The sequence below is a fragment of the Myxine glutinosa genome, chromosome 10, assembly GCF_964187855.1.
Source record: "Myxine glutinosa chromosome 10, kmMyxGlut1.1, whole genome shotgun sequence".
Lineage (NCBI taxonomy): Eukaryota > Metazoa > Chordata > Myxini > Myxiniformes > Myxinidae > Myxine > Myxine glutinosa.
This window is the reverse complement of record NC_136270.1, coordinates 29,879,766-29,898,972: the sequence shown is the minus strand read 5'-3', so window position 1 is coordinate 29,898,972 and position 19,207 is coordinate 29,879,766. Positions and strand designations below refer to the sequence as shown.

The window sequence follows — 19,207 nt, the reverse complement described above, 5'->3', positions numbered from 1 at the left end:
GCGGTCCCCATGTGCTGTTTTTGTCTTTCCCTCGCGGTCCCCATGTACTGTCTTTGTCTTTCCCTCGCGGTCCCTATGTGCTGTCTTTGTCTTTCCCTCGCGGTCCCCATGTTCTGTTTTTGTCTTTCCCTCGCGGTCCCCATGTGCTGTTTTTGTCTTTCCCTCGCGGTCCCCATGTACTGTCTTTCCCTCGCGGTCCCCATGTGCTGTTTTTGTCTTTCCCTCGCGGTCCCCATGTACTGTCTTTGTCTTTCCCTCGCGGTCCCCATGTGCTGTTTTTGTCTTTCCCTCGCGGTCCCCATGTGCTGTTTTTGTCTTTCCCTCATGGTCCCCATGTACTGTCTTTCCCTCGCGGTCCCCATGTGCTGTTTTTGTCTTTCCCTCGCGGTCCCCATGTACTGTCTTTGTCTTTCCCTCGCGGTCCCTATGTGCTGTCTTTGTCTTTCCCTCGCGGTCCCCATGTGCTGTTTTTGTCTTTCCCTCGCGGTCCCCATGTACTGTCTTTCCCTCGCGGTCCCCATGTACTGTCTTTGTCTTTCCCTCGCGGTTGTCAGCTCTTTCACGAGCCTGGATTCAGTATAGAAAAAAAAAAAAAAAAAAAAAAGGTAGGAGGAAAAGAGGTAGACAATGGTTGAGATGGGAAGATTGTGTGATGAGGGATATCAGTAAGGTGGGGTGGTCGGAGAGTGGAGAGAGTTGGTTGAGGACAGAGGGGAATGGAGGAGGATCGTGGTTGAAGCATGGCAGAAGCTTGGTGCCATCGGACCTCACCCCTTATTAAAGAAGACGAGGAGGAGGATCAGGAAGAGGGGGGATGGGAGTGAGAGTTGTATGGGCTGTGAGTGCCCTTATAAATATATGTAAATGTATATATATACAGTATATATATATATACATTGTTATATATTGTTTGTTTCCAGGGTCACAAGATAACGTACTATTTTTTTCTATCTATTGGTGAAAGGAGAAGTGTCCATCCATGTGTATGTATGTATGTATGTATGTATGTATGTATGTATGTATGTATGTATGTATGTATGTATGTTGTAAGCAGAGCTGCCGCTAGCTAATTTGGATTAACAGGAAATGGTATGAACTGGACTCCTTTCATCCACGTTTATTTTTCATGTTCCTATCTTTCTGGGTGTCAGATCTGAATTCAGGAACGGAACAATTATGTTTAATCATCCGTAAATTGCCACTCTTTTGTCTAAATGCTGAAAATAATGTTTAAAAGACTATTTGAATCACACATTTCACACTAGCAAGGCAGATTGAATGTGCCCGGAGAGCCGAACCCAGTCAATGTGAACACAGCGCATGCGCAAAAGACTTAATTTAGCATCCATGCATCATTTCAGAAGTCTCCTATTGGAGTATGGTGATTTCACATTTTATTTAATTATTATTTTCCCAGATCTCAGTAACACAATCGTGGGTGTGTGTTTCCATAACCAAAGGCTTTCTTGCATGTCTCACTCATTCTTTATGGAAGCAAAGGAAGGATAATCTCCCTGTTTTATCTCTGTGTTTTTGTGAAATGTAAATGAATATACAATTCTCTTCTGTTAAATTTGGTGGGATAAGTCAACAAATCATTGGGTTAAAGTTGTATACCTGAGGCATTCATACTTTCCAGGCAGGTATTAAATGTGCAAGTGTGTATTGGGAACCAGGCACACAGGAGGAATCTAAACCTGTTTGTCCAGTCGCACTCATGTTGTTTCTCATTTAATTGATTCCTTTGGATTTTATTGAATCATAAGCTATCTTTTCTTCAATCTTTCATGTTGTAATTTTACTTCGTTTTATTTTATTTCCTTAAAATGCCATTGTTTAGTTTATTTGGACATGACATAAACCTTAAAATGTGATCTAGTAGTTTTTTTTTTACACTGATCTGGCAAGATAGGCCTAGAGGTACCCATACCTGGGCCATATTATTCAATAGGCACAGTGCCTAGGGCCTACGAAACCTAAAGGACCTACGAAAAAATACATAATATAATTTTGCAACAAACCTTGCAATTCCCTTCCCCACGACATAATCCATCTGTTGAGGCGAGGCAACAACAACAACAACAACAACAACAACTTTCCCTTGAGCATTCCCTCATTTTAGGGTATGAACACTTGGTAGATTATCATCCTGCTAAGAAAAACCTCTCTGTAACGCTTCAATAGTTTGGCATTTTTGTGGTTGTTTCTGAACGCTTTATTGTACGCTTTATCATGATAATCAAAATATTTTGATCACTCCTTTTTCCATATTAAAAGACAGATACACCCATAACTAGAACGGCACTTTGTACAGCACATACCTCCGCCAGGCTCAACAGTTTACGTTTTGGATCCCACTGATAGGCCGGATCTGAATTTGGACCTGAACCAAAATCGAATCGCCTTGTTCTTGTTGCGTAACCAACTTATCCACCAAGTTTTGGCATAATCCGTCCACAATGTTTTGAAATAGCATGCTATGCAGTACCTTCACACAAAGTATTCACACCCCTTGTTTTTTCACATTTTGTTGTGTTACAGCCTGAAATTAAAATGGATTTTATTCCATGTTTTTGTCACCGATCTACCCAAAATAACCCACAATGACGAAGTCAAAACAGGTTTTTAGAATTATTTTTTAAACAAATCTATCGAAAATGAAATACAGAAATATCTAATTTACATAAGTATTCAATCCTCTGAGTCAATACTTCATATAACTTTTTCGTCTCATCAGACCTCAGAATCATTGCCTCATGCTCTCTGAGTCTTTCATGTACCTTTTGCAAACTCCAGGTGTGCCGTCATGTGCCTTTTTCTCAGGAGTGGCTTCCGTCTGGCCACTCTCCCATGAAGCCTAGATTTGTGAAATGTTGCAGACACTGTTGTCCTTCCGGCAGGTTCTCCCATCTAAACCAAGGAACTCTGAAGTTCTGTCAGAGTAGTCAATGGGTTCTTGGTCACCTCCCTGATCAAGGTCAATCTTGCCCGGTTGCTCAGTTTAGTCGGATGGCCAGCTCTAGGAAGTCTGGGTAGTTCCATGTTCTTTACATTTCCTAATCATGGCGCTCACTATGCTCTTGGGAACTTTCAACACTAGAAATTGTTTTATACCCTTCCCCAGATCTATAACTCCTCACAATTCTATCTCGGAATTCTACAGACAGTTCCTTGGACTTCATGGTACAGTTTATACTCTGACATTCACTGTCAACTGTGGGACCTTATATAGAAAGGTTATTTCTTTGTAAATCATGTCCAATTAATTGATTTTGCCACAGGTGGACTCCAATAAAGTTGTAGGGACATGTCAAGGATGACCAAAGGAAATTCGATGCACCTGAGCTCAATTTGGAGTGTCATATCAAAGGGAATTGACTCGAGACATTTCAGGCTTTCATTTTAAATTATTTTGCAGAAATAGAAAGAGATTCTTTAAAAGCAAATCCACTTTGACATTATGGGGTATTATGTGTAGGTCAGTGTAGCTTGGTGTTGGCTTAGCGGTTAGGGTGCCACCTTGGAATCCCAGGATCCTGGGTTCGAATCCCGGTCGATCGCTGAATTAATACCAGAGAGGTTGACTCAGCCTGTCATCCTTCCGAGGTCGGCAAATTGAGTACCAGTTCACTGGTAATTCCCTGTGTGTTGCAAGAGGCGAGTAACAGGTTTGGTGGCAGGAAGGGCATCCGGCCATAAAACATTGCTTCAAAAAGGGGAACAAGCTGCCCGAAAAAGGCGAACCCCTGCTCTGTGGGGGAAAATGGCCTCTAAAGGTGGTTCATGTATGTGTAGATCAGTGACCTGGGTAGTTCCATGTAGTTCCATGTAGTTCCATGGGCCTACAAGGACCTTAATCAGGCAAGCTAACCTGAAGAGTAAGCAAGAAAGCTATCGCCAACATGATGAACCGGTGTGTACCCCGGTTTAGAATAGGTACACCGTATCCCTGCGCATCGTAAGAGGCGACTAAGGGTTGGCGTCAGGAAGGGCATCCGGCCATAAAAACATTGCCTCAAACAGGGAACCATGATTGTCATGGGGCCCGCAAGGCTAACCCCTGCTCCAGCGGGGAAAATGGCCTTAAAACGATCATTCATTCATTCATTCATTCATTCAGTGACCAGAAACATCTCAATTAAATGCATTTTCAATTCAGGCTGCAGCACAAAAAAAATGTGGAAAAGTCAAGGGGTGTGAATACTTTCTGAAGGCACCGTATTTTGTTTTTGGCCCTATCATTCAATGGTGGAGAATCACCGAAAATAAAAAAAATTCTCTGATCCGGATTCGAATCTTCACCAAAATCGAATCAATTCTTCCTTGTCAGACTCCCAATCTATCCGCCAAGTTTCATCCGAATCCGTCCACAATTTTTTGACATATTGTGCTATATATTGTTTTTTGCCTTATCCCTCAATGGTGAAGAGTCACTGAAAAACATCTCTGATCAAGGTCCGGATGTTCACCATAAGCTAATCATTTCGTCCATGTCACATACCAACTCTCCTCCAAATTTCAGCCGAATCCGTTTCCAACTTTTTGAGATATCGTGTTCACAAAGAAGCCAAACGGAGAGACAATGGTGAAAACAACCTCCATATACCTTTGGTGGTGGAGGTAAAAATGCATCCACCAAAGCGCCTACGAAGCAGAAGTGCCTAGAGCCTACAAGGACCTTAATCAGGCAAGCTAACCTGAAGAGTAAGCAAGAAAGCTATCGCCAACATGATGAACAAATTACAAATACCTGCCCTGACTTCCTGTGTCGGAGTGGCGACCCATCCAGAATTGTAACTCTAGCCATAGAAACTGTGTAGGCAGCACCAACTCTCTGTATAGAGCAGGTTGATGATCTGATCTTCTGTTTACACCCACATAACTGTAGATGGATAAAGCAGACTCACAAGGGGTGGCAACTTGTGTTTTGAGTGTGAACAAGAAAATTACCAGAAAAAAGGCTGGAATCAATATTAATTTTCAATATTATCTTCAATATTGGTTTTTAGAATTTTTTATTTATTTTATTTTTTTATTTTTTTTTATAAAAATTTTTTTTATAGAAATTATTTATAAAAAACTTTATTTAAAAAAAAAATTTTTTTTTTTTTTTTTTTTTTAAACCAATATTGGTTTTTTTAGAATTCTCTCTCCAATATATCTACATCTGCAAGCCACCATAGTAGAAGTTTCCTCCACAAAAATATCTCATGAGATTCTCATCAGACTTCGTCCAGATCTCATGTTCGAATCAAAGATTGTCTCCAAGTCCCCCAAGTCTTCGTGCCCTTCCACAGCATTCATGGCTTTATTTTTTCCTCAAAGAATGTCCAGAGATAATTGCTTCAGTTTTAGAACCTGGATAATTGATATACTGACAAGATATACTTCATCTCTTGGATCTGAGATTTAAATGTTGAATCCAAATTTCATCCTGTGTCACATCCAAGGCAAGAAACCTTTCTGGGTACTCACTGTATCTCTCCGACATCTATTTAAAGATTGTCTGCCATCGACTATCCCTCATCACGGTTTTGGAGACTCATCTCCAAGAAAATAACATTTTCAAGCACAAGTGTTTGTGCAGCATGTTAGATGTAATGGTGTGTGCAGGATCCTACCTGTCAGAGTTGTTTACCTTCAAACTTTTTTAACAAGCGTGTTCTTTCTTGGCAACGTTTTCATCACGCGATACGTTGAGGGACACCCACCCACTCCTGGGATCATATTCCATTTCTTGTTTCCCGTTTTAAACTTGTTGGCACAACTCCTGACTATTGCTTAAGAATCTACATCCAGAGCCAAAGTATGAAACATATCAGAATAGATATCTTGCGACGGCTTGCGTTTCTTTATAAAATAAAATTTGTAAGAACGATTTTCAAATTTGGACATTTGTAATTTTGTGGCCTATTTCCTATTTTTAAACAAATAATCAAAAAAACAAGATTGAAAATTTTGAATAAAAAAAAAAAGTTTGATTTTCTTTTTATGCAACAAGCTTTTTTTGCTCTCGAAATTTTATTTCTCTGTAAATTTTATATTTAGGTGAGGCCCCGGAAACTATTTGCAATTCATCATAATCCCCACTGAATGATGACATGCTTCCTGATGCAGTGCCTCCTGCTGGCATCAGTCCAGAAGGCCAGGTTTGTTAAAAAAGATTTCCCCATGAGTTGTAACACAGGCAGCAGGCCCAGTCAAAAAAAAAGACACGTGGTCAAGGTTTCTGTTAACGCACTGTATTCTCGCTGTAAAGTCAGCAGCAAAGTAAATGGATTTCTGTCTTCGACAGACTCCTCTCCGGCCTTGCTCCCCCTGCTCTATCTGTGTTATCCCCCAAATATTCCTGCAGGTCACACAAGATCTGCCAGCAACCCTCTTCTGGTTAAACTGCCAAAATCAAGACTCTCCGCTCATCTTCACTCCTTCATTCCTCTTTACTCCCGCCTCTGGAACAAACTCCCTCACTCTCTTCAATCCCACTCCCCCCTCCGGGTCTTTAAAACAGCTGTTCACCGCCATCTCTTATCTTCCCTCATAAAAAACCTTGATCTTTTCTATCCCCATTAATCCACCACAAATCCACCTCTTTCAATCTCCAACTTCATTCCTGAAATTCCTAGTAGTGTTCATTTGTTTTATACCGTGTACCCCTTTCCCCCTGCCCCCAGCCCTCTCCCTTCCACAGATCTCCCTATGTCCCTGTTCTCTACTGTTGTACTTGTGTGCTTCCCTCTCTCCCCCCATCTTGTCTCCCGCTCCCTTTATTGTATGTTTTATGTGTCCGTGCATGTTTTCATGTTTAATGTGCTTTTACAGGAGCCTCGGTTCGATATCCCCCCCCCCCCCCCCCCCCCAAAAAAGGAAGTGTTGCGGCATCATTTTGACTTTGATTTTCTAATAAGTAAATAAATGCTTTTGCTTTGGTTTATCGGGGGATTTCCGGTACCGGGTGAGCTGAAGGAAACAGGAGTGGTGGTTTGAATAAAGAGAATTGACTCGGATTCCGACCGACTCGGACATCTTTTCTTCTGCGCTAAAGAAAGATGTATTTCAAGCTGAGCTGCACACATTGAAGTAAATGGCAAATGAGTAGTTTAGGTCAAATTCTTATGTTGCCTTTTGAAAATTCATTTTCACCGTGCTGCCCTGCCTTCCTCTCCATCTTCTATTCAGGGAGACTTACGCCTGATCTTGCAAAACAGCATTCGCACCTCAATATAGTGGGCATGGTTGGTTCCATCGACAACGATTTCTGCGGCACTGACATGACCATCGGAACAGACTCTGCGCTGCATCGTATTATGGAGGTTGTGGATGCCATAACCACGACGGCACAGAGGTAAGGTAGTCGTGAAAACAGTTCGACTCGTTTCCTTGATTTCTGCACACCTTCCCACTGTTAAAGTACAGCCATGTTTGGAAAAGCTGCGATTCCATGTTTTCCCAGAATACCTGAACCAAACTTCGAAGGATGATCATTAGATGCTTGACCTTTTTTGTTGACACATCTGCTAAAGTTGCAAAGGCCCTGGGTACCTGGAAAAGTTGCAGAAGTAAAGTTGGAGCAGCGCATGATCCTGATAGATACCGCAGTGGTAGCTGCGGATGTTTGACAACATGGAAACTGCCATATTGCATCATTAGCTTTCAAGCTGCAATGTTGAGGGAATTGACGTCGGTTTCTTTACATCAACTTATTTAATAGGAAGACTTGGCCTTATTGAGCACATAAATCCTCTGCTGTGACACAATTATTATGATTTTTTTTTTAGATGGAACCTGTCCAAATAAATAAAACAATTTGTGATCTCATCCGAACCAGTTCTTCAAACGAGCAGTCTCTTATATATTTTGTTATTCTTACGATAAGTATAGACCTAGCGTGGGATGTTTATGGCTGGTCATGTATCATAGTTTTTCGGGGGGGTTTTTGTATACAAGGCCAAGGATTGTGGAAGAGCCAGAACTTAAAACAGTTCAGGACGCAACAGAACAAAAGGAGCAGTAGAAAGACGGGGAAAACTCAAACAGCAGGGTTGAGGGACAAAATAGAGGGAGACTTGGACAAATGAGGGGAGGGGGCATGGAGTGGACAAGATGGATACAGAAGCAAACTCTTAGGCAGAAAAACTGGAAATTTGGAAGGAGGAGGCCTTGTGGTGGGAGGATAGGGAAGTTTTAGATATATCATGGCTTTAGATCTGGGATGATCTGAGATGGTGGTGAACAGCTGTCTTGAAGATCTGGAGGGAAGGATGAGATTGAAGAGGATGTGGAAGTTGATTCTACAGGATGAGATAAAAGTGAGAAAGAATAAGTGGAGGAGAGCAGTGATCCTGGGTTTAGGTAGTTTCACCAGCAGGGGGTTGATGGTGGACCGTGTGGCCCCACAGAAACCTGGAATGGGGGCAGGGATGGAGGGGGAGGACAAAGCACGGAAAGAGCAGAGGGTGCAAGACCAGAATGGAGGTAGTCGAAAACAGAGACCACCGGCCTGTCTGCAATGGTGAAGTGATAGACCCGTATACTCGGCTTCATCGCGGGAGATTCCAATAATGTTGAAGGCCTTGGTTTCCACGGTGTCAAGATCAGCAAGATATGAGGCAGCGGAGCCAGCCCAAAGGGGAGAGCAGTACTCTATTAAGTTGAGGATGAAGGCCTTGTAGGTGGATAGGAGCTCAGGTGTGCCAAGGAAGGATTTTGTACGATGGAGGATGCCCATTCAGCGGCTGGATTTGGAGGCCAACTTTGAAATGTAGTTTGCCCAAGAAAGATCATGGCTGACAGTGAGACCCAGGAGTTTGAATGACTGAACTTCCTCAAGAGGATTGTTAAGAAAGTAGATAGGAGGGTTTGTCAGATGAACCTTTCGGAGAGAGAAAGTGAGAGTGTGAGATTTGTCAGGATTAAAATACATATTCCAAGTGTTTGACGAGCTTGTGATTTTTTCAAGGTCTGAGAGAGGGAAGCGGCTGCAGCCTGTCTGAAGGATGATGGATGTTGTGACAGATTGTGGAGTCATCGTCAAATAGAAAGAGGATTTTCAAGAGAGTCAGAGAGATCATTGATGAATAAATGGGAATATTGGTCGCTTTTTTGTTTTCGCCTTTGGAAAACCTCGACAATTTACTTCAGCTCAAACCAAACTCAATGTGGAGCTGCAACAATAATAAAAGGTTTCCTTATATTGGAAACGATACAAATTGAAAGGACTTTTCTAGCAATTAGTCAAAATCTGCCATGTTGAGCATTCTCATCTGCACAAAGAACATATCATGATGCTGTGATCCTAAGGTCAAATCCCATAATGCTTTAAAATTTTCCTTCTTTTTTTCCCCCCCAAATGTCCATATGAAGTTCATGTAAAATGTACACCAATATCTCCTGTGATATTGTCCTTCATGTGAGAGAGTACCAGCACCTCTCTCACCGTTAAAAAATAGACAGCATAGTTGTTTACTCCTATAACAAAAGGTAGACTGATCGGGTTACACAAGTCAGGTTAAGTGAGAGGAAAATGAAAGGAACTCGTACAGTAATGAACTGACTAGAGAGTTTGCGGATTCCTGGAAAGCATGTACAATGCACTGTTTTGACCAATATGTTCAGAGATCACAATGTTTTATGAATCTGGATGTGCTAAATATTGTACAATATAAAAAATAATCAATTTATAAAATTCCTCATTTCAACATTCACATCTCTAGAGTTCATAGAACACTAGCACATTAACATAGGGTAATTGCGGCACACTCCTCGAGTGGCGCGCACACACACACACACACACACACACACACACACACACACACACACACACACACACACACACACACACACACACATTACTCACGCATGCAATTCTGACAATTCAACAAAAATATCTTATCCCTACCCCTCCCAACTCTGGCCCATATTTGCACTCTCCCCACCTTCCCAACTCCAAGGCATTAATCTTCCCCTCACAACCCGAAGGCATCAATACGAAAATTCCTCAACACCCTTTCTATCTGCCGACAAAGCCTCAACCTCCCCCTTCCAAAGCTGTCCCATGTTAACTCTCACCCTCCTCCCGCTCGTCAAGGCAAACGATCATTCCAAGTCAAGACAGCGGAATATGCAATGAATAGGTGTGTGTGTGTGTGTGTGTGTGTGTGTGTGTGTGTGTGTGTGTGTGTGTGTGTGTGTGTGTGTGTGTGTACGTGCGTGTGTGTGTGTGTTTGTGAGAGCTGCTAGCATAACACTTGTGGCCCACCAAACTTCTGTTAATCCTGCTTTGGTTACTTTTGGTCACTAATATTCTCTGAAGCTGCTCCAGAGGGCATCATAGATTCAGTATTCCAACTTGATGTGTATCATTTTTTTTTTTTTTTTTTTTTGTATACTGAATCGAGGCTCGTGAAAGAGCTGACATTTACTTCACAAACAAATCAACCAGACAAACAAAATATATAAAAAGAGGGAGCGGAAGACAAGAGAATGGGAAGCACACAAACACTTGAGAGCACACAACATTTAAGAGCAGGGAGATGTGTGGGAGATGTGTGGGACGGAGAGGGCTTGGGGGGAGGAGGCGTGGGAAAGGGGGGGTGGGGGTGGGAGAATTATAAAACACAAGGACACCAAGGACTTCCAGGACAGAAGTTGGTATTTCAAAAAGTGGAATTGGGGTGAAATTATCAGGGATAGAAAAGATCAAGGTTTTGGATGGGGGAAGATAAGAGATGGTGGTGAACAGCTGTTTTAAAGACCTGGAGGGTGGAGTGGGATTGAAGAGAGTGAGGGAGTTTGTTCCAGAGGCGGGAGAAAAGAGCAATGAAGGAGTGAAGGTGAGCAGAGAGTCTTGATTTTGGCAGTTTAACCATAAGAGGGTTGCAGGCAGATCTTGTGCAACCTGTAGGAATATTTGCGGAACAGAGCACAGAGAGAGCTGGGGGGGCAAGGCCAGAAAGGAGTCGGTAGAAGACGGAAAGACCACCAACCTGTCTGCGGTGAGTGAGTGAGAGGCCCTTGGAGTTAGCTTCATCGCGGGAGATTCCAATGATTCTGAATGCTTTGCTTTCAACAGCGTGAAGACGAGCTAGGTGTGAGGCAGGAGCACCAGCCCAGAGGGGAGAGCAGTATTCCATTGAGCTGCGGATGAAAGCCTTGTACGTGGTGAGGAGCTCAGGTGTGCCAAGGAAGGACTTCGCACGACGGAGGATGCCCAGTCGGCGACTGGCTTTGGAGGCCAGATTTGAAATGTGGTCTTCCCAGGAAAGATCATGGCAGATAGTGAGACCCAAAAGTTTGAGTGACAGAACTTCTTGGAGAGGATTATTCAGAAAGTAGATGGGAGGGTTGTCCAGTCGGTCTTTTCAGAGAGACATCGTAAGAGTGTGAGATTTGTCAGGATTGAAAGACATGTTCCACTTGTTTGCCCAGTCTGTCATTTTGTTCAGGTCTGCAGAGAGTGAGGAGGCTGCAGACTGCCGATCTGAGGGATGAAGAATGGAGGAAGGACTTCATGGAGGAATGGAGGAGAGTAGAGTCATCAGCAAAGAGATAGAGAGGATTTTCAAGAGAGTCAGAGAGATCATTGATGAAGACCAGAAAAAGCACAGGACCCAGAACACTGCCTTGGGGAACTCCAGCCTGAACAGGAAGAGGAGATGAGAGAAACCCATTCAGGGCCACACGTTGACTACGACTAGAGAGGAAGTCTGCCAGCCATGCGTGGAGATTTCCATGGATACCAACAGAGGAGAGTTTGGTGAGCAGAGCGGGGTGCCAGACCATATCGAAGGCACGTGATATGTCAAGGGAGACAGCTCTAATTTCCTGTTTGGCATTGAGGACCTCCATCCTTTGCTGAGAAAGCAGTAGCAGCATGTCCAGAGTAGAGTGACTAGGTCTGAAACCAAATTGATGATCAGAGATCAAGCCATTGGAGAAGAGGAAAGATTTCATATCTGAAGCAATGATGGATTCCATGACTTTACTGATAATTGAGAGAAGGCTGATTGGTCTGTAGTTGCTGGGATCTGTTTTTGCACCTTTTTTGTGCAAAGCTGTGATGTTGGCAGATTTCCAAGCAGATGGCAGATGACCTTGAGTAAAAGAGAGTGTGAAGAGAACAGAGAGAGGGAGTGAAAGAGCGGAAGAACAAGATTTTAGGACCCGTGGGCTGATGCCGTCAGTTCCAGTTGCAGAATCAGTCGAGGGTTGACAGAAACTTTTCCACCTTGTCAGGAGGAAAGGACACAGAGTCCAGGAGCAGCTGGATATGACTGGGTACGGTGGGTACAGAGAGGGATGGGGTTGGGACACAAGATTTAGAGGCAAACACAGAGTTGAGGCATTCAGCTTTTTCGGCACACTTCATTGGTCATTTGACGAATCCATAGGTATAGGACATTTCCAGGTTGTATATCTCTGGTGTTGGGCTAGCGGCTAGGGTGCCGGCTTAGGATCCTAGGATCCTGGGTTCGAATCCCGGTCGATCGCTGAATTAACGCCAGGGGGGTTGACTCAGCCTGTCATCCTTCCGAGGTCGGCTAATTGAGTACCAGTTCACTGGTAATTCCCTGTTTGTCGTTAAAGGCGGCAAAAAGGGTTGGCGTCAGGAAGGGCATCCGGCCGTAAAACATTGCTTCAAAAAGGGGACCAAAAATCAACAACAACCACGGTTCCCGAAAAAGGCCAACCCCTGCTTTGCGGGGAAAAATGGCCTCTAAAGGTGGTTATTTTTTTTATATATATATATATCCAGATGGGTCCATCTGTTTACCTCATTAACCTTTTATTTTGGAAGATTATTTCACCTGGCTGGTTCTCTAAGCCCATGTGGACCACATCAGTTGGTGGAGCTGCCATGTTAGCTATGAGCGATGGCATGCCAACACTCCTGGTGTTTCCAAGTAATCTCGAAGGTGGTCATCCAGAAAGCGAGAGCCCCTTTAGCCAAGTACCTCACGGAGCCATTTTCTGGTCTGTGCCATGAGGATGTGGGGTTGCCTTACATAGTCCTATGAGAAACAGCTGGTTACGTAAGTTCAATTTTCACCATGGATGGATAGCTGGCTGTCCCTAACACCGCTGATAGCAGTGCCAAGCCAATAACACACCTTGCAAAACTTTTCAATGCAAAAAAATGTAAATGTACCCACATAGGTTTCAATAATGAGAACTATGACTACTTATTGGCAGAGGAGATAACACAAGTTTCAATTGGAAGAGAAAGACCTTTGTGCACCTTTGTGGAGCATGGAGGCCTCATTTACATCGGGATATAGATCTCTTGGAAGGTGTACGACCAAAATGGTGGAAGGGTATGGACAAGCAGTTACGCCTTGGTCCCCCGTCGGTGAAGTGATGTGAGTTGACAAAGTGGAAGACGCAAGGCGGCCATCTTTGATTTTAACATGGCGACCCAATTTTCAATAGCGTTCTCCCTTATGCGTAGACACACCCACACACCAGATTAGAAGTTAGTAGTTCGTTTATTTTTCAAGATATTTCGCTCACAAGGTTCAGACATACATGGCGGCGGCCATCTTGGATTTTGAAGTGGCGACCCAATTTTCAATAGCGTTCTCCCTTATGCGTAGATACACCCACACACCAGATTAGAAGTTGGTACTTCGTTTATTTTTCAAGATATTCCGCTCACAAGGTTCAGACATACATGGCGGCGGCCATTTTGGATTTTGACGTGGGTTGCACCCGCACACAAAATTAGAATTCGGTCCTTCGCTTACGCATGCACGCACGTACACACGCACGCACAACCGCACGCACGCACGCACGGACGGACGCACACACAGACGGAGGGGAAAACCATAGTCCCCCTTTCGCTTCGCGGTGCGACGGGGGACAAACACGAGGACTGTAAATCAACATTGTCAACCCTGAGTCTGACCACGTTCAAATGCAGAAGGATTAGGGGGACCTGATAGAAGACTTCAAACTGCTGAACAGTCATGAATCAATTGAGGCAACAATATTCTTCCAAGCCAACACAAATATCACAAGATGCCATTTTTGTAAATTTCTTGAATCCAGATCCTGATTGGACGTGAGGTGGGACACATTGTCTCACCGGGTAATATATTACTGGATTATTTACCAGTTAAGGTTGTCGACACTGACAGTATCAATGCTTTTAAAGGGAAAGAAGATAAGTATTTTAGACATGTAGGGGAGCAGTACACAAGCTTGTCGAAACTTCCTGCCCCAGTAACATAAGTCATCTTCACTGTTTATAAATAATCGTAAATCGAAACCATCTTGTGGAGTTGGCAAAATCTTCCTAGGTCGACAAAATGAGTTCCAGCAATTACTGGTAACGGGGGCACTGCATCAGCGGCACAGCTGTGCTTCCACAAAATGAAGCAACCAGCAGCCACAGGCCAACAACAACAACAACAACAACATGTCCATCCGAGGGATGCTGCACACATTAATGAGTCGCCCTTCATGTGAAACACCAGTGTGACAGTTTAGAGCAGGGTTGGGATTCAAACCCAGGCTAGACAGCTCAGAGGCGAGTGGACATTTTTCGATGCTATACTGCCAACCTGCCCTTTTAAAGAATATAAAGTGATTTTCTCAGGAAAACAGGACCATGAGGATGATCACGATAATAATAATAACGAGAAAGCATCCCAGACATACACACTTACACACACACACACACACACACACACACACACACACACACACACACACACACACTCACAAACACATATATGCACACACACACACACACACACACACACACACACACACACATACATAGACACACACAGGCACACATACACACCTACACACACATATTCATGTACACATATGCACACATTTTCACACATATACATTATACATACATACATACATACATACACACACACACACACACACACACACACACACACACACACACACACACAAAGACACACTCACACATACACACACACACACACGCATACACAAAGACACACTCACACACACACACACACAAACACACGCTATTGCAAAACCCCATCTCCCGCTGCGTAGGTGGACGGGATGATTACAATGATGCTTCCTTAATATTTTTACATTGTCTGCATCTCGTAGATGAGATCACAATGAAAATGAATGATCAATACGTTTTTTTCTCTTTCTCACATTTTTCTTAAATGATGTTAACCTTTTATCTAAACAATTAGTCTTTGTACCTTCCTACCTCTTTGTTAAGCTAAGGACTTAAGCGATGAAATGTCACCACTCCTTGTATGCACCGTGAACCAACTGGTCTGACATTCTATTGAAATAAACTGTGTGAGCTCAAAATAAGGCGAACGTGGTCGGAGCAGCCAGGTTACTGTCCTTGGGCGTGGCGAGAGGGCAACAGATCACAGAGGGTAACTCTGTCTGACCTCGATCCAGATGTGAAGTTCAGTTAGGTAGTCTGAACATGGGACCGATGGAGGGGGGAGGAGTCGAGATGGCGAATATGATGCAAAGAAGGAGTCTGGAAATGTGATCCAGGAGACCAAGTGGAGTGGAGGGAGATGGTAGGAGGGTGGAAGTTCATGCACACAGGAAGAGATGAAAGAAGTAATGGCAGTTAGATCAACAAGGAGGTTGTCAAGAGTGGAGAGAAGGGAATCACACATGATTACGTCATGGCTTGTGATATTTGTTCTGTCGGTGCATGGGCCACAGATGGTAAGGACTGAGGTCGAAAAACAGGATTTCAGGAATGCACTGGAGAGGATGATTGCAACGGTTGAGCTATGCATTTTACGCAACTTCAACGAGCATGTGAAAGTAATTGAGCTGGGTGACGGAGGAGTGTGTCGTATATTTGGATGGATCATGGGGAATCGAACGGGTCGTGATCTGGTAGAGCTGTTGGCGAGAAAAACAGTCTATCTGTAGCTGGTTCCTTCTCACAGAAACGGAAGAGCCACAACATCACATATAGGAGTGGACAGCGCAAGACAGAATTGGGTTTGATGATAGCCAGGAAATAACAGATTTGATGATAGCTCAGGAAGTAACAGATTTGATGATAGCTCGGGAAGTAACAGATTTGATGATAGCTCGGGAAGTAACATATTTGATGATAGCTCAGAAAACTCCTGCATAGAGATGATCTGGCCTTAGTAGAAAAGAGCAAGCAGGAGATGTAGGAAGCACTGTAGGAGTGTAGGGAGGCATTTGGAGAAACATGAACTGAACATGAGCCTGGAGAAGATGGATGTAATGTGGGTTGGATAGCAAAGAGAAAATTGAGCATCAGGTGAGACAGGATGGAGATGACATGGAAATGGATTTGTGTACCTAGGTGGAATTGTGACCTGTGATGGTAGTTTTGAGGCAGGGGTATGGAGAGTAGACAAGTGTGAGCGAATGCTTCGAGAAAAGTGGAGGCTTTGATGGTGGACAGGAGAAGATATCAAGGAAGTTGAAAAGGGAAGTCCAGAGATTGTGCGAAAACCTGGCATAACTATATGGTATGAAGATGGTGGAATGGATAGAGCAGCAACAACAGAGGCCCCAGGTCCGAGAACAACTGTGTCAGGAGGATTGCGGGATGGAAGAGGGTGCATCAAAGCAGGATGGATGAACTGAGGGAGGGGGTTGATGTGAAGATGAGCTTGATGAGAAGATTGGTAGAGCTGCCTGAAATTGGCAGGGCAGCTGCTGCGGATGGAGTGAGATAGACTTCTGAAGAGAGCAGATGTGTTGAAAGAGTGTTGCAGGTGAGAAAGGGGTAAACTGCAATTGAGATGGGAGGATCGTGTGAAGAGGATGTCCGAATGGTAGAGGTGGATGGAGAGTGGAGAGATGGCTGTTGGTGGAGTTTTGTGGAGGAGTGTTGTGGAGACCAGAACAACAGCTCAGCTCTGACCATTGTGAGAATCTGTCACAGACCGACTTTGTAAACTTGGAACATATTTCAACGTGTCGATGACTCAAAGTCTGTCGGGTAAGTACCTGAAGAGCATTGTCATATGATTTCGTACTGGTCTCGGAGAATTATCCTCAAAGCGTGGTTTTAATTCGTTTCGTTCAAACGTATTTGACTGATGGATATTCATAGCGGAATGCCATACTGGTGAAGAGTACTCACACAGTCCTGGCATTACATGCCATTCATTTCCAATGGACTTTGGGCAGGTGGATTGTGCGCAAAACAGACACCCATGAGTTGCCACTTCGCTGGATTCAGTCGCATATTTGACCGCTGGCACCCTCCTACCTTCCTGAAGCGGTTCCACCACGTCCGGAATGGCACTGGGTGATGTGACACGGCAACTCTCAGCCATAGTTAAGTCATCTCCGTGTTTCCATCGAGGGACTGGGGCTTGGTTAAGTGCGTCATTAATAAGCACTAGAAAGATCAGATGTCCTGATTGAGTCCCTTGTGGAACTCCTGCTACAACTGACCCTCATAATGCACCTGTTGGCTTCGCCCCGACAGAAAGATACACATCCACGGGATCAAATTCAAATGTGGTCTTGCTCCAAGTTCATACAGATTTCCGATGGGAATGGCATGGTCGACAAGGTCAAAGGCCTTTGAAAAGTCTGTCAATACAAGAGTCGACACCATTCTTGATTTGTCTACTTGCACCCCATATAAATGGATTTTGAGGTAGAACTATACTATAATATAATAAACAGCTTGAAATGTCAATATATGTCGACTATCATAATTCATACATATGTATCCTCCAACAACCCTCCCCTTGCCCTATCAAATAGTTTCCTGTATGCACTATATGGATACACAGGCCGAACCACTCCCTTGACCTCATGATAAATGCAAGGCTCTAAATGAACACTGTACTTGAGTCTGTGTTATACTCGACAGCCAGTGGCATGACATACAGTACATACAGACGAGATAGCCAAATGTATGTCCCATCTGGAAAATCTCCTTGCTTGTGCCGTACCACAATGGCAGCTTTGGTCATATTCGATTTCAATGCAGAGCAAATCCAGTACTACTTTGAGGCAAGCATATGACAAACTGAGCTTTTCTACCATCCCTTATCCTTTCACCTTTTTTATTTGATCCCTCTTTTTATCTTTCTTTATATGATCCCTTAGCTTATGACACCGGGCCTAGTTCTGTGGAGATTTCCTATCCAAATACTAATCCTGCTCGTCTGCTTAGCTTCCGAGATCTGATGGGAATGTGTGCATTCAATCTGATAAGTTGCAGCCTTGGACACGAGAGAAGGTCTTTTGGCTTCGAGAGTGAAAACTTTGCATTATTTTATTAAAGGTTCTGAATAATAATAATAAAACACTTTTAGAGGCCATTTTCCCCACACAGCAGGGGTTCGCCTTTTTCGGGCACCGTGTTCCCCTTTTGAAGCAATGTTTTATGGCCGGATGCCCTTCCTGCCACCAACCCTGTTAGTCGCCTCTTGCGACACACAGGGAATTACCAGTGAACTGGTACTCAATTTGCCGACCTCGGAAGGATGACAGGCTGAGCCAACCCCCCTGGCGTTAATTCAGCGATCGACCGGGATTGCGAACCCAGAATCCTAGGATCCCAAGCCGCACCCTAACCGCTAAACCAACACCAGGCTGAATGTTGAATATTATTTTGTGTGTTTTGAATACTTGGTCTGGGTATTCTGGCACCATTGCCCTCAGGACAGCCTAGAGTTATGCATCCTCATCTATGTGCTGTCTAGCCTGGATTCAAATCTCGTCCCCCAGCTCTAAACTGTCATCCTCGTGTTTCACAGATAGGTTGACGCATTAACTTGTCTGTCGTCCCTTGGACGGACATTAAACCGAGCGTCCCGTCTGTCAGTATTAGTTGGCGGACGTTAAAGATCTTGCGGAATCTTTCAGGAAAAGTATGCCGGTTACAGCGGGCACCCTTTCTGAACTCCAAATCCCTGCAGTTGGTTAGGGTGCTGGTGTGTATGTGGGACATGCATGATTGACAAAACGACTTTATCTCCAACTTTACTTGATAAACAATGACGTTCTATTTCATAGGTTCACGCTAGCCATGTTATTGACACAACAGGACACTCCTTGCCTCTTGTTTTCTGACAACAAACATTTATCTTTATCTTCACAGCCACCAACGTACCTTTGTCCTGGAAGTCATGGGAAGGCATTGCGGGTAAGCCAGCTTAAACTTCTGATAGACAGTAACATCCATTTTCCTTCATGAGGGTATTTTTTATGAGCCTTCCAAATC

The 19,207-nt window shown here is 43.8% G+C and overlaps 1 protein-coding gene across 2 annotated transcripts in view; it reads left to right on the top strand.

The window, feature by feature from the left end:
* Positions 1-19,207, top strand: part of LOC137434331 (ATP-dependent 6-phosphofructokinase, muscle type) — a 153,724-nt gene that overhangs the window by 40,227 nt on the left and 94,290 nt on the right. For both annotated transcript variants that reach the window (XM_078785498.1, XM_078785497.1), the window contains exons 6-7: positions 7,180-7,345; positions 19,085-19,129. In XM_078785498.1, coding sequence (XP_078641624.1) covers positions 7,180-7,345; positions 19,085-19,129 — 211 coding nt within the window. The remainder of the gene's footprint in view (positions 1-7,179; positions 7,346-19,084; positions 19,130-19,207) is intronic.